Raw genomic sequence first — 16,021 nt, 5'->3', positions numbered from 1 at the left:
TTCATCTTGCCCTAATTTAACTAAATTCAAGGAAGTATCACAGTCGAGTAACCGTCCCCGAGATTTATTTGCTACTCATACAAGCATTATTTAAGGGCCACACCCAATAAGCTTTTGATTATAACTTTAATGCTTTTAACATGTAGCATCCATTTGCCAATCGGGTCATGAGCATCTTCATAAAAATTGGATTTTTGCCCCCCACTTTTTTTACCAAATTTTATAATTTCATTATTTTTCAAGGTCTCCAAGTGCTTCAAATTTTTCAACATTGCCAAAGGTTTCCCCTTCATCTCTGTCCAATAATTATAGCAGCTTCAACAACAGAAAGTAAGTAGTACCTCTTCAGAACTGTTTGTAAATGTCTCTGCATGCACTTATTCTTGAATATGTTTTGGTTTGTGAATGACGTGGTGTCCGCTTTTTTTTTGGACATCATTTTTGGTCACTAACTTAACAGTAGGGTAGTTGATGCTCTTGTCATGCATTTTAATATTTGGAATGCTGTAATAAACAGTGCTATTAATATACCGTCAAATGTGGCAGGACATAACATTTTGTTATGGCTTATGATTGGTAGGTTATCATGCTTTGTATTAGCCAATGTTGGTGTGAGGAGATGCAATATGAAAAAAAATCATGGCTTGCAATGTTTTCCATATTGCAATTACTTCCAGATTAGAGATGAAGGAATTTTATAGCTGGCACACACTGTTGTTCAAAAAATCTGGAGCTGCAATTACTTAAACCCCCAGTGTTATGTGTACAAACGAGGAATACTTTCTCTGGAATTTCCGTTGAGCTGAAATGACCCATTGAGAGACAAAGATTATTCTTGATCTCCTTTGTGTTAGAATGTGTAGATACATTGCGATCTTTCTTTCCTCCAAAGTATGGTATCAGATAATATAAGAGGCTTCTATCTCTGCCTATTTGGGCAGTTGTATCCAAGGTCTTCAGTTTTCATTGGAACTAAATCGACTATAAATGCAACTCATCAAAAGGAGTTTAAATATCTTTGTGTGATACGGTTGCCAAGTTGCCATGGCTACGGGAACAGAAGTGCAAAGGGGGGCTTAAAATAACCTAAAGAGGTGAAGTAGTTTGGTAGTGACCCTTGATATGCATGGATCTATTCTTTACTGGCAGCTATTACCGTAGCGATGTGATCTAGTTGAATCCTGATGGATTAATGATAGCAGTGCTTGCTGTCCAAATTTTTCTGTGGTGTATTGTTCAATGAATTGTTTTGATATTAAAACAGTAAGTTCAGTGACAGTTTTAGCATTGTAGTAAATGTGGCAGTTTCATTTGAATCATAGGTGATTATTAATAGATAGATTGGGACACAGAGAGGTGAAGAAATCTTGTCTCCGAGGAATAAAGATGTCTTTTTAATTGTCTCTGTTTAGTGGCTTTCAGATAATCAAGATGTTCTCATTCAGCTGTGATGTGCAAGCTGCAGAAAATTAATGAATGTAGAGCAAAGTCATCAGCAAAAATAGATGAGGTTAGATAAATACGACAGATCACTGATGTAAGATGAGAACTGACTGCAAGAGAGGACAGAGCCTTTGAGCTAATGTAAAAAAAAGGATCAGCCTTAGCACAAGAGAACAATTTTAAAGGAAGTTAGTCAATCATGACCATTTATTTGATGGCCAGCCTTATGTTTGTAAATCATTTGGACATGCCTAGAGTCATACCTCTTGGCCCAAGACCATGACACACTTCACCAAAGCGTTCAAGGGCAGAGCTGCAGAGAGATGTAATGTAAGTAGCATAATCACCAGTGGAAAACTATCCTGCTGATCATGAATTTGGTCAGAAATTTCAGGGTAATTGATAACTTGTTAACCTTGGCTTCCATTGGTTTCGAAGATACCAATATCAGAACAAAAGGGTGATTGAATTGACAAAATGTCACAGTAAAGTTCTGTACTGTTCAAATTGCAATTGTAGAAGGCTCCAGGACTTTACTGCAAATATAGCCAAAAATAGCATTTAAGTTTTCAGTTGAAGTTGTGGCAGAGTATATTACCAGAATATTACTTCCCACCGTCGATTTTATGTTCCAGTTTTGAGCAAGCGACAGCTGATTTACAAAATTTGGGCAGCACGGTAGCACAGTGGTTTGCACTGCTGCTTCACAGCTCCAGGGTCCTGGGTTCGATTCCCGGCTTGGGTCACTGTCTGTGGAGTTTGCACGTTCTCCTTGTGTCTGCGTGGGTTTCCTCCGGGTACTCCGGTTTCCTCCCACAGTCCAAAGATGTGCGGGTTAGGTTGATTGGCCATGCTAAAAATTGCCCCTTAGAGCGGGTAAATATGTGGGGATATGGGGGTAGGGGCCTGGGTGGGATTGTGGTCGGTGCAGACTCGATGGGCCGAATGGCCTCTTTCGGCACTGTAGGGTTTCTATTTCTATTTCTAAAATTAAACAAATTAAAGTGGCAACATTATTTTTCATTCAATGCAAGCATTTTTTGATCATACATCATCCAAATTTAATTTGTGTATGCTTCAACCCGATTACAAGAATATCCTGTTCGCAAAACACATGGTCCTGTAATCAGAATATTAGGAGAATAAGGTTTAGGTTAATGTGCAGGTAAGAGGCTTCATAAGCAGTCAAATATGCTGTTGTAATTGGTTCTCAGTTGGCCAAATCCTTATTGCATGTGTGCTGTGAGAGTATCAGGGATTAGCAAGTAATGTTTGCATGCCAGTAAAAAAAAAATGAAAACCGTAGCACAATTTTTTTTTGAAAGGCTCAACTAATACCAAACCTTTTAAATTTAGCAAATCTATTTTATTGCATGGGAGCTGAGAAAATCTGCTTTTGATGCCACTTTCCACCACTATGGGAAATTACAAGTATAGCATAAGGGATTCATAAAAAGAAACACTTGCTTTGAAGTAACATAATTGAAATATTACACATTTTGAACAAGCTTATTTCAATCAAATGGGCAATGTCCTGGTTGACTTTTATGTTCTCTACTGCCCATGATTTAAACTTGATTATTTGCAACTGCATCTCTGCAATTGGGAGTTCCTAGCTCCCCTATGGCATTAAAAATAGCAGTCTCCAATTGACTCATCAAGTTACAGATGAGGAGGCTCAGGGCAAGATGTTTTTACAGTACTGAGACTTCTACCAACCATCCACATTCTAGTGCTTCTTTGTGCGTTCCATGCTGGATCCTTCTCAGTTGTAAATGTGTTGTCCTACAAGCTACTGCTTCCTACGTTCTATGCTGAAAGCTCAGAACTTATCTCTCAGTCTCACAGGAATGTAGCAACACAAATTGACCACTCAGTTTTTCAAGCTTGCTCTGTCAATCGGTCAGATCCTAGCTGATCTGTACCTCAGCTTCATTTGATTTTTTATCCCTCACCAGGTGTAATTCTGCAAGTGCTTAGCACAGTGGTGAGCAGCCTTACACAAATAGCTTGTGTTGTAAGGAATGTTAATAGGTGCTTCCACTGAAGCATACAGCATGTTTCAGGCCTGCAAGTGGTTGTGGAAAGATTGTAATGAGGTAGGTGATGTGGTCCTGATATCCTATCCACAAGATTGGGTCTACATGTTAAAGCCCTACCTCGCAAGGAAGTGGAAGTGATCTATTCCTTATGTTAGAATCCAGTGAGACACTTGGTAAATCAGGTCAATGAGTTATCATTACTGAGCCCGGTACTGTTGTCACCCTCCATCTTGTTTCCTGACTAAATGATGGGTGAGCATTAAGCGTCAATTGGTTCTTGAATCTCTGTTGTAATAGCTTCCTATCCAGCAGAGGTTGCTCGCTAATTCAGGATGACCGCAGTCAAGTCCAACTAATCAAGAGCAATGGACTAGAATTTAAATTTTGGGAGCTACCTGGTCTTTGTGGCTTTGCCTACGCTTCACAAGCACCATAAGCCATGAGGGGACCTGGATCAGAAAATATCCAGAGCTGCAGGGACACTTTCTCTTAAAATGGACAATCTGTTGAGGACTGAGTATCCTAAAAGTATTGGAAGATTCTGAGTACTATCAATTTATGATCAGTGTGATAATCACATGGATCTATTCTAGCTAAATTGGATTAAGAAAGTAGCAGTTGTCTCAAGGGAATCTAAAATGAAAAGCTCTCTGGTTTCAGTTTATTCTAAAGTCATTTTAAATTGATATCCGATATGTTTCAATAAGCAGTTGGCTTTCCATTGTACGGATAGAAGCAATTTTCTATCCCTTTTTGGCTTTAGAAGAAAAGAAGAAAGTTTATTTATTAGTCACAAGTAGGCTTACGTTCACACTGGAATGAAGTTACTGTGAAAATCTCCCTAATTGCCACACTCGGTATCTGTTCGGGTACACTGAGGGAGAATTTAACGTGGCCAATGCACCTAGCCCGCACATCTTTGGACTGTGGGAGGAAACTGGAGCACCCGGAGGAAACCCACGCAGACACGGAGAATGTGCAAACTCCACACAGTCAGTGAAAAGGACAAAACTAGCAACTTTAACTAGTTTACTGAAACTTTGAATTTATTTTAAAACTACTTTAAAAAATTGAGTGAAGCCATTGTCTGTTTTTCTTAGAGTAATGACTTTTGCATGTTGTATTAAAGTTGACTTCTTAAAAACTTCCATTTAGACAAGTTGTGTAAACATTTTGTAATGCATACCGTGAGTTAAAATTTTAACTAATTTTTTTTGTGAACTGAGAGAACTTCATGGCTAGTTTCATTTCTCACAACACCTGTCTCCGCCCATCGCAGGAGATGGTGGTGTAGTGGTAATGTCTCTGCGCTCGTAATCTAGAGAACCAGGCTAATGCTTTGGGGACATGGGTTTAAGTCCCACCAGGGCAGCTAGTCTCATTAATGGTAACCATGAAACTACCACCAATTTTCATAAACCATCTGGTTCACTCGTCCTATAAGGAAATCTGAAACAAGAACAGAAAATGCTGGAAAATCTCTGGTAATACCTGTGGGGGAGAGAATAGAGTCAACGTTTCGGGTATAGATTACCCTTCATCAGAGCTGAGAGCAAAGAGAATCAGCAGAGATTTATACTGTTGGGGGGGTGGGGGGGAATTGGAAATTCTGTCAGAGAGAAGAGCAAGACTTCTTCAGGGAAGGTATTCCTAGAAGAGAAGTGGCAGTGAGTTAAACACTAAGATAAAAGTGAAACACTGTGGATGCAAGGAAGGAAATCTGTCAGCCATTCCTGTCCTAACCCAAGCAATTCCCTAAGACCATGAGAAATAGCAACAGGAATAGGCCATTCAGCCATTCGAGTCTGCCTCGCCATTTAATAAGATCATGGCTGTTCTAACACGCATTAAGTCCACTTTCCCGATTTACCTCTGTAATCTTTAATTACACTACTGATTAAAAACCTATTGATCTTAACCTTGAAAATGTTCATCCCATGAAAGCTGAAATCTTCACTCTGCCTTTACCTCCAGATTTGTCAATTCCATTGGTCAACCTCTCACTTCTCACCCTTCATAAACTTGAGCTGATTCAAAACTCTCACCCAGCTTTCATTCATCTATCACCCATTTGTTCAGTGACCTACATTGGATCCTAGTCTGACAACTCAATTTAAAAATTTTCATCCTCATCTTCAATTCAATTCAATCCATGTCCTTTGCCTCCCTACCTCTGCATCAATCCTCAGAGATCTCTGCCCCTCCTTTAATTCTCAGCTCCTGTGCAGCCTGAATTTTAATTGCTGGACCATGGATAGTCATGCCATTCCTGGGCCCGAGGCTCTGGTATTCCCACCCTAAACCTCTTCAACTTCGCTTTCCTCTTTCACGACAGTTCTTCAGACCTCTTTGACCAAGCTTTTGGTCATCATCTCTATATCCTAATGTAGTTTGGGGTCCTACTTTATTTCGTGATGTCTCTGTAAAGTATTTTAGGATGTTTTATTAAGTTAAAGGCATTATCTAAATACAGTTGTTTTGATGCTATGTAAATGCAAGTTGTTGTATTTTGAAAAATCACTGAACCAATGAAGTTTTGTGCTTGAATTGATTTTGCCTGATTAAATTTTAAAAACCTGAAAACCGATAGTGTATTAAGTGGATTTCATCAGTAACTCTTCCTGTGATGAAACATGGCGCCAGTACAGTTCTCAAAATTTGTGGAAGACTTTTATTCAGTCCGGGTCCTACTTAGTTCAAACTCAAACAAATCTGGTAATAGAGATTGCTAACTAAAGCATAAAATAGTAAAGCACTGAAGAAGCCCATTTGGCCCATTGAGTCTGTATTGACTTTACAAAGAGCAATTTGGCTAATTCCACTGCCTCACTCTTTCCACATAACCCTGCTAATTTTTTCTCCTTCAATTTATCCAACTCTCTTTTGAAGGCTACTATTGTATCTGCATATACTACCATATAAGGCAATGCATTCAAAATCCTAACCACCCATTGTTTAAAGTATGTTTTTCCTCATGTTAATTCTGGTTCTTTTGCCAGTTACTTTAAATCTGTGCTTTCTGGTTATCAATCTTTCAGCCATTCGAAACAGTGTTTTATATTTACTCTATCCAAACCCATCATGATTTCAAACACACTTACCATTTACCCCATTTGGAGTATTGCGAGCAGTTTTGGGCCCTGTATCTAAGGAAGGATGTTCTGACTTTGGAAAGGGTCCAGAGGAGGTTCACAAGAATGATCCCTGGAATGAAGAGCTTGTTGTATGAGGAACGGTTGAGGACTCTGGGTCTGTACTCGTTGGAGGTTGGAAGGAGGAGGGGGAATCTCATTGAAACTTACAGGATACTGAGAGGCCTGGTTAGAGTGGACGTGGAGAGGATGTTTCCACTAGGAGGAAAAGCTACAACCAGAGGGCACAGTCTCAGACTAAAGGGACGATCCTTTAAAACAGAGATGAGGAGAATTTCTTCAACCAGAGAGTGGTGAATCTGTGGAACTCTTTGCTGCAGAAGGCTGTGGAGGTCAGGTCATTGAGTGTCTTTAAGACAGAGATAGGTTTTTGATTAATAAGGGGATCAGGGGTTATGGGGAAAAGGCAGGAGAACGGGAATGAGAAAAATATCAGCCATGATTGAATGGCGGAGCAGATTCGATGGACCGAGAGGCCTAATTCTGCTCCTATGTCTTATGGTCTTATCAAATCTTAAGGTTTAGCCTTCTCTGCCCTGAGGTGCATAACCCAGCTTCTATCCGTGTAACTGTAATCTCTCATTCCTGGAACCATTCTAGCAAACTGTACCCTTTTCAAAGTCTTCACGTCCTTCCTGGAATATGATGCCCAGAACTGGGGACACTACCCCAGCTGGAGCCAAACTCTTGCTTTTGTCTCTGTAAAGCCCAGGATCGGATATGCTTCATAATTTTGTTAACCTGTCCTATCACATTCAGATACAGTCCCCACCCCCCACTAATCTGTTATTAATTCACCCCTTTACTGTTTAGCTTATTTTGCCTCTCGTCCGTCATTCTGCCAAAATAATTAATCTTGTGCTGAGTTTCATCTATCATGTGTCTGCCTAGTGCACCCGTCTGTTTATCTTCTTGAAGTATATTGCCATCTTCCCCACTGTTAATACTTCAGTTTTAAATTTCAAAATTGTGCCCTGTAGCCCCATGTCTAAATCATCCATGTATTTATTGTATATCAAAAAAGCAGTGATCTCAGCACAGAACCTTTGAAATTCCTGTCCTTATTTCCTTCAACAAGCTAAGATGCAGCACTGGGTTTAGACGGTCTTTTACAAACCTCCTGTTTATTATCTCATCTGGCATCACTGCTGTTTACCTCCCTTCTGTCCAAAAAACAGTGGTCTGTTTTCTGTTCCTCAGCCAATTTTGGATCATGTTTCTGCTCCCCTTTTTATCCCATGGGAACAGTTTTGTTCAGAAACCTAATATTTAAAGTTTTTAAAGTTTATTTATTAGTGTCACAAGGCTTACATAAACACTGCAATGAAGTTACTGTGAAATTCCCCTAGTCACCTCTCTCCGGCGCCTGTTCGGGTCAACGCACCGCACCAGCACGTCTTTCAGACTGTGGGAAGAAACAGGAGGAAACCCACACAGACAATGGGGAGAACATGCAAACTTCGCATAGACAGTGACCCAAGCCAGAAATCGAACCCGGGTCTCTGGCGCTGTGAGGCAGCAGCTCTAACCACTGTGCCATTGTGCCACCCCATATTTATCAAATGTCTTGAAATTCGTGCATACAATATCAACTGCACTACCATCATCCACTCTCTTAGTATCTCATTAAAAAACACAATCAGTTGAGTCAAACATGTCCTTTATTAGTCCACGCTTATCCAAGTTGTTGTTAATTTTCTCCTGCATTATTGTCTGAAAAACTTCCCCACCACCAACATTAAGTTGACTGGGTTTTTGGAGCAAGGGTGTAACATTTGCAGCCTCCACCATTTGCCATCCGCCCACCCCCCTCCCCCAAATCTCTGTTGTTCGCCTTGTCTATCAGAAGGATTCAAAGGTGATCAGCACCTTTGAAATTCCTGTCCTTCCTTCAACAAGTTAAGATGCAGCACTGGATTTAGACAGTCTTTTACAAACCTCCTGTTTATTATCTCATCTGGTGTCCTAACAACCTCCACGTTTATCGTTGCTTTTGTAAAGTCCTCTTCCTCGGTAACCACTGATGCAAGGTACTATTGGGGAATATTCTCAGAATCAACTTAAACATAGAAGATAGGAGGAGGCCATTTGGCCCTGCGAGTCTGCTCCGCCATTCATTACGATCATGGCTGATTGTCCAACTCAATAGTTTAATCCTGCTTTCTTCCCATAACCTTTGATCCCATTCACCCCAAGTGCTTTATCTAGCCTACTCTTGAATACGTTCAATGTTTTGGCATCAACTACTTCCTGTGGTACTGAATTCCACACGCTCACCACCCTTTGGGTGAAGAAATGTCTCCTCCCCTCCGTCCTAAATGGCCTACCCCGAATCCTCAGGCTGTGACCCCTGGTTCTGGACTCCCCCACCATCGGTATATCCTCCCTGCATCTACCTTGTCTAGTCCTGTTAGAATTTTGTAAGTCTTTATGAGATCTCCCTCTCATTTGTCTGAACTCCAGCTAAACAATCCTAAGTACGAAATGAAGAGCTGGAAGTAATGCTAAACCTTTGAGGCAGCTGAAATAGTTAGCATCCAAAGTATATATCCCCAAATATTTAGCTTTAAAGTATAAATTGCTTGTGAAAGTATTTTTAGCACCTATCCCCGTTCCCTCCTTTAAATATACACAGGCTTAAATTAAAAGTGTTTTCATTATTCCTGAAATAAATAGGCATGTTACAAATTTGGATCTACTTGTATATAGCTGCTCAGGTTCAGCAGTATTAGTTGTTCCCTTAAATGGATTCTCCGTGTCTTTCAGGCACACCATCCAACATCCTCTTATAAAGCAACTTAAACCCTGTTAGATATAACAATGTGTCCTGCTCCCCTTGTACTTGAAGAAAGCTATTTTGTAGGCATTGGGGGGGAAAAGTTGGGGCACGGGATTAAACTGGACAGCTCTTTGAGGACTGACAAGGGCTACATGGCAGCCTCCTGGGCTGTAAGATTCTGTGACTTGTGTCTTTTGCACATGGTCTTGTGTGTTGCTTCAAACATTGAATGTGGACCAAGAAAATAAGCATGGTCGCAAAATCATTAGTAACTCCTGTAACTCACTGTTCACCTGGGAGAAAACTCTAAAAAATCATCTGTAGAGTCATTATGCTGCTTTATTTCGCACCATGTACAGAGCAATAAATGAAAATTAAAAAACAATGGTTATCCTCAAATTTATTGAATTCACTTAACACAATTTGTCCTTGCAGAATAATGAACACACTGCAGTTCCGCACTTCAGTGGGGTCAGATGATTTCCAACTACTTTGCTGTGTTTCAACCTTGCAGCTTTTGCTGGACCACACTGCCCTCACAGCTTTCTTTAAACAATCAAGTTGTTAACATAGCTTTTTAATCTTCCTATAGTCACAGCATGTGGGAAAGGCCAATGCCAGGCAGGCCTTGCTATCTCTCTGGGAAGGGAAGCTTCCCAACATGAGGGGTATCAGGCAATTGCTGAGACAGGATAATATAACTGCTTATATTAGTCTTTGATTTGATTCATTATTGTCACATGTATTAACATACAGTGAATAGTATTGTTTCTTGCGTACTATATAGACAAAGCATACCGTTAATAGAGAAGGAAAGGAGAGAGTGCAGAATGTAGTGTTACAGTCATAGCTAGGGTGTTGAGAAAGATCCACTTAATGCAAGATAAGTCCATTCAAAAGTTTGACAGCAGCAGAGAAGAAGCTGTTCTTGAGTTGGTTGGTACGTGACTTCAGACTTTTGTATCTTTTTCCCAGTGGAAGAATGTCCGGGGTGCGTGGAGTCCTTAACTATGCTGGCTGCTTTGCCAAGGCAGTGGGAAGTGTAGACAGAGTCAATGGATGGGAGGCTGGTTTGCGTGATGGATTGGGCTACATTCACGACCTTTTGTAGTTCCTTGTGGCCTTGGGCAGAGCAGGAGCCATACCAAGCTGTGAAACAACCAGAAAGAATGCTTTCTATGGTCTGTGAGGGGACAACATAAAAGCCTAGCTTGTTGATAATTAACCACCTTTCATTTATGCCTATTTTATTTAAAACTTGTGAATGTAAAAAGCATGTCCCCTTAAATGTACTTTCTCTCCAAAATCCTTTGAGGAAATATTCTCCCGAAAACCCCAAAACATGATCATTGACTGTCAAATACAACAGTTAGACATTGTTAGAGTAAAGCAACAAGCAGAAATCAGTCATGTTTTGCCCTAGTCAATTGAGATTTTTAGAAAAATCTAGCATTCACTGGGACGTTGTCCTTCCCAGTGTTGATGCTCCTCTTGTTTCTGCCAATGCAAGGTTTGTATGGACAAATTCTAAAAGAAAATTTACATGTGGAAGCTATTTAATTGAAAACTTGTGTGTTTAAGAAAACAGATTTATGTCTTTGCCTCCTGTCTCAAGATAGTAAATTGTGCTGTATTTATTGATCCTTATTTACAAATGCAGCAGTAAAGGCTTAAGATTAGCAGTCTAGTATCTGAAATTGAGGCAGTTGTCTGATCGAAGGGGGTTTGTTTTTTTTTCTCCTGCGTACTGTGGTTCCATATGTTCATGTTTTCTCAAAGTGCTGGTCAGTCACTGCTGCACATCTCGTGTAGAACAATAGTTGAATGATTATATTTTTCCAGATAACATAATAGGATTCCAATTGGCACTGGAATTCCCTCCCTAACAGCATTGTGGGTCAACCCACAGAACATGGACTGCAACGATTCAAGAAGGCAGCTCACCACCTCGTTCTCAAGGGCAACTAGGGATGGGCAATAAATGCTGGCCAGCGATGCCCATGTCCCATCAATGAATAATTTTTTTTAAATTCCCCCCTCCGCCCCCTTGATCTGTCGCCTCCAACTTCAGACCAACCAGTATAAAGGCACAGAGATCTGATATCCCCATTACAGAAGAGCAGTAGATCCCAGTGAAAGTTTACCTCTTAGCCATCTCTCCTTCCAGTATGCAAAGCCTTGGCTTTCTGTGCAGTCAGCATCTGTAACTGCACAGCTAGTGGACTCCATAAGGTTTGTCCCTTTGCCAGCCAATGAACATGAACAACCTCCTGGGCCCCTCAGTATTTTCTGGAGGGTAATGTAAAAAAAAACAAGTGTTTGTCTTTAAGAATGTAATGTCTGTTTGCCATTGTGATAAAGTGGGAGCAGCAATATTCTTCCCCCTTGTAATCTGTTTGATCAGTGAACAACTGCTTAAAAGCCTTAAGCTTAGATTACCATCTTAATCCTTGGCTCAGTTACATTCCTTAGACTGAGATAACTGATGCTTGAATTTTGTCTTTTTAAAGTGATGAACATCAGGCATGAAGTGCCATACATTCTCCTGCTTTCAGTGAGGTGTTAAAAGTTTTTGCCATGGTGCACCATCTGATACCTACCTTCACTTTTGAGCTGAAATTATACAAGGTCGAACTGAATGTCAAGGATGGTTGACTAGGAATCTTGACTATAATTTCGAGAAAGAGATTTAAAGACACGCTTAATAATTTAGTAACTTGTCCCACCTCCCCAGCATCTAATTTTAAAAAGTGTAGTCCTGGTGTTTGAGAGAACCTGCAGATGTTCATCAATAAAATTCGACTTCAGTGCACCAGCCAAGTTAATAAAAGTTAGGTGTGCCTCAAAGGGTTCGTAAAATAAATGTAGCCAAAATTGCTGTTTATGGGTAGAGAGATGTGGATTGCAGTTAAATTGTTTATTTGGAAAGGGGTCTGAATTATTTATGTATTGCCAGCGTGACTTTTTTTTATTCCACTTGTTTCATTTTAGAACCTAGCCTTAACAGAGCACAGTTTTTGAACTGCTTCCTTGCAGTTATTTAACAGGAGTGTATTGCCTTTCTCATCAGTGCTCTTTGCAAGTGACCTTGAGAGGCCAAATTAATTTTAGAAGTGCAGCGATTTATTTATGTATTTGTAGTTTTTGCAACTTCTGTAGCATCACAGATTTCCTGAAATCCATGCTGCTTTGCTTTTGAAGCCCTTGAGGTTGTAATGCTTGCTGTTTAGGAGGAATTAGATCAGACTTCACACCACTGCGGTCTTTTTCTTAAACTATGACTTCCCTTTCGGCATCATCGAAGTAAGGAGAGTCCCCTCCCCGCCCCTGAATTGACGGAGTCGTAGCTCTTCTGCACAGCTTGTTTGCCAGGATGCATTAGTCAGTTCCCCATTCCACCACAGGCTCCTGGCTGCATGTGAAACCTAGATTGTGCTGCCTTAGCAGATCACGCTATAAATAGAACCTCTAATGTATTGAGCCAGTGATGTCATGGAGGCCTCTGGAATGTCTGCACCCTCACCTGTAACTGAAGCACACTCTTCCCTTTCCTCCTAGATTCCTGTTAGCCTTGCCTCCATGATGGGTTTCATGCTGTAAAAACGGAAGAAATGAGATGATTCTATGTTGCTGGTGTATAAAGTCAGACTGTTTAAAATTAGATGGAGAAGTGGAAAACAAAGTGAGCTGTGAAAGAGCTCCTGTAGATGAATGGTAGTGATCCCAGTACTTATGCAGGAGGTCTAGTAACACTACAGATTTATGCATTATGACAGTGATACTAGCAACTGTTTTTGGTACCCTACAGAGTTTGTCTGAATTATTTTGAGTCTTAACATTTTAATCTTTGTGCAAATACTCCAGATAAGCCCTGCAATTTCTTTATTAATAAATGTATATATGTGTGTGTGTGTTCTTCTGAGATCAGTGACATTTCATCTTTTTTAACTAAATACTCCATTCTTTTTCTTTCAGTGTGAAAAACTCAAACTACTGTATCCCCCCATATTCTGGCTATAACAGCTACGATTATCTAGAACCAGGAAGACACAGTGAACAGAGCGGCCTCTGTGGCCTGAGTAATTTGGGTAACACGTGTTTTATGAATTCAGCAGTTCAGGTAGGTTGATAATGAGCAATCTCTAATCATTGAATGTTGTAAATATTTAATACTGAAACTAAGGGTGGTTCGTGCCCTTCACCTAAACTCCATTATTCTTTTGTGTAGGTTATTTAGTGTGTGCAAAATGACTACAGAAAATATTCCTATCTGGGACATTTTCATTGAAGTACTTAGGAGTGTGCAGATTTTCTGCTTTGAATGCGATCATAAAAATGTGGTCATTTGCGCTGATTAAATTCCAAGTTTCCAAGTAGAAATCATACATATAATCGCAAACATAGGCCAGAATTCTCCCATCCCACCCGCCACTGGAATTTTAGCGGGCGGATTGGGGACAATGTGAAGCCCCATTGATAGTCGGGAGGGAATTTCCGGCTTTTAGACCAACGTGGCTGCAGAATTCTACCCATAAAGTCTTGTGTGAGCCAACGCAGTCCAGGAAAACATGGTTTTTGTTTAATCTTTCCATTGGAAGTCTTCCTTGAGGTATTTTTATAGTGATAATCTAGTGCAGCTTTATTAATGCAGCTGAAAATGGGTTTATCAAAAAAAAAGCATTTGTAATAAGAATGACCAGTGTTCCACCTGAGAGGGGCGGCACAGTGGTTAGCACTGCTCCCTCACAGCTCCAGGGCCCCAGGGTTCGATTCCTGGCTTGGGTCACTGACTGTGTGGAGTCTGCATATTCTCCCCATGTCTGCGTGGGTTTCCTCTGGGTGCTCGGGTTTCCCCCCTCATCCTGGAAGACGTACTGGTTAGGTGCAGTGGCCATGCTAAATTCTCCCTTGGTGTACCCAAACCGGTGCCGGAGTGTGGCGACTAAGGAATTTTCACAGTAACTTCATTGCAGTGTCAATGTAAGCCTACTTGTGACACTAATAAATAAACTTTAACCTGATTTAAAGACGCGGAAACTGATTTGAAAACGCCAGGCTGAACCATTTGCTACTTTCATTGGTGTATACTAGTCGGTTTCTTAGAAATTACAGTTTTTTTGCTGCATCGAAGTTTTAGATAATATGCCACTGTGTCCACGAAATTGAGAATGATTCATTTTTGAAGAATCTTGGCTAACAGGCTCAATTGGTGGAAACTTGCTGTGCTGGGAGTGATGAGCTGGGAATGGAGTCTAAGTTGACTGAACCCAACTTGAGCCAGTGTTAAAAATTGCAGGAATTCGAGCGTGAATGGTTTTGGATACATCTCATTTACACTTAAAAGACCCTCATCTTTTGTGCTGGTTCGGCTAATTCCACCCAAGCTGCGCTAACTTTGCTAGGATAAACTGGAGGGAAACACAGCCCTGGAAGTATATACTCTTTCTCAGTGTCGTATCCGTACAGGAATATTTCCGTGCTGTCAGTTTTCTAACACAATATCAAATGTAGTGTTTAGGTTTGGATTCCCCTCAGTACTCTTCACACTGGTGCCAAGAATGTTGCAGGGAACCCTTCTGGGATTGCAGAAAATTAAATCATCACAAGTAACCATTTTAAATATAATTTGCTGAAGCATTTGAACTGGTGTTCAATCATAATTTAAAATTGGGATTTTATTTTTGGTGACTACACATGCAAAATTATCCTGTGGACGTTTTGTCAATATTCAGTGAGTTTTACTGGTAATCACATAGTTGTGCCTTTAGATTTGCTAAGCAATAAATGACAAGTAGGAGAGAGCACAGCCTTTCTGACTGCAGGAACAATTGCTGTGCTGCAGTTGCTGCAGTGACACAGAGGAATACGCGTGCTGTTTTCTCACGGCTACACATTTTCCTTTTGTGACTTCTGGCTGGTTCACAGTGAGTTATTGCAGTTTTGCCGCTGAATGTGTTCAAAATGCAGTGGAGATGATTTGCTCCAATTATAGCTTACGCGAGCTAGGGGTCATGGTCTCCAGATAAGAGGTCAGCCATTTACGACTGAAATGAGAACTGTCTTCATTCGAAAGGGTTTTAGATTTTTTGAAATTCTCTATCCCAGACGGCTGTGGATCCTCAGACATTTAGTATATTCAAGATTAAGACTGGGCACTAAATGAATCGTGAGATATTGGATAGGGCAGGAATGTCATGTGGACGTAGAAGATCATCCATGGTCTTATTGAATGGCAGAGCTGGCTCGAGGGTGTTGTATGTTCTCCTTCTATAATGTTTATATTTTTCTGAAACCTTGTAAAAAGAGGTAGGAACCCATAAAATGCAGCAATAAACTAACTTTTTTTTTGCTTAAAAACCTTAATCTGCGGTGTTCATGTTTCAATTTCTCAATTGGATATAAACACGTCCATTTTTGGAATGTTATTGAGAAATAGAAAATGTTCAAGGGCATTTGGCTATGTTTGAGTGCATTAACACACACCCTCGGAATATTTATTTGGGTTAGATATAATTTTATATGTTCTTTGTCCAAATTTCACTGCATCTACTAGATCATCTTTGGTCAATTTGTTTTTAATTTGTTCGCCAGATATGGACACCATT

At 40.4% G+C, this 16,021-nt stretch overlaps 1 protein-coding gene across 3 annotated transcripts in view; it reads left to right on the top strand.

Annotated features, from left to right (window-relative positions):
- Positions 1-16,021, top strand: part of usp15 (ubiquitin specific peptidase 15) — a 109,430-nt gene that overhangs the window by 54,502 nt on the left and 38,907 nt on the right. For 2 of the 3 annotated variants that reach the window (XM_078219699.1, XM_078219697.1), the window contains 2 exons: positions 244-330; positions 13,392-13,536. In XM_078219699.1, the coding sequence (XP_078075825.1) occupies positions 244-330; positions 13,392-13,536 (232 nt within the window). The remainder of the gene's footprint in view (positions 1-243; positions 331-13,391; positions 13,537-16,021) is intronic. The other variant, XM_078219698.1, reaches the window with a different exon arrangement.

This window comes from Mustelus asterias, chromosome 9 (genome assembly GCF_964213995.1).
Source record: "Mustelus asterias chromosome 9, sMusAst1.hap1.1, whole genome shotgun sequence".
In the NCBI taxonomy this organism is placed as follows: domain Eukaryota; kingdom Metazoa; phylum Chordata; class Chondrichthyes; order Carcharhiniformes; family Triakidae; genus Mustelus; species Mustelus asterias.
Note: the sequence above shows the minus strand (reverse complement) of the source record. Positions and strands in the feature narration are given on the sequence as shown.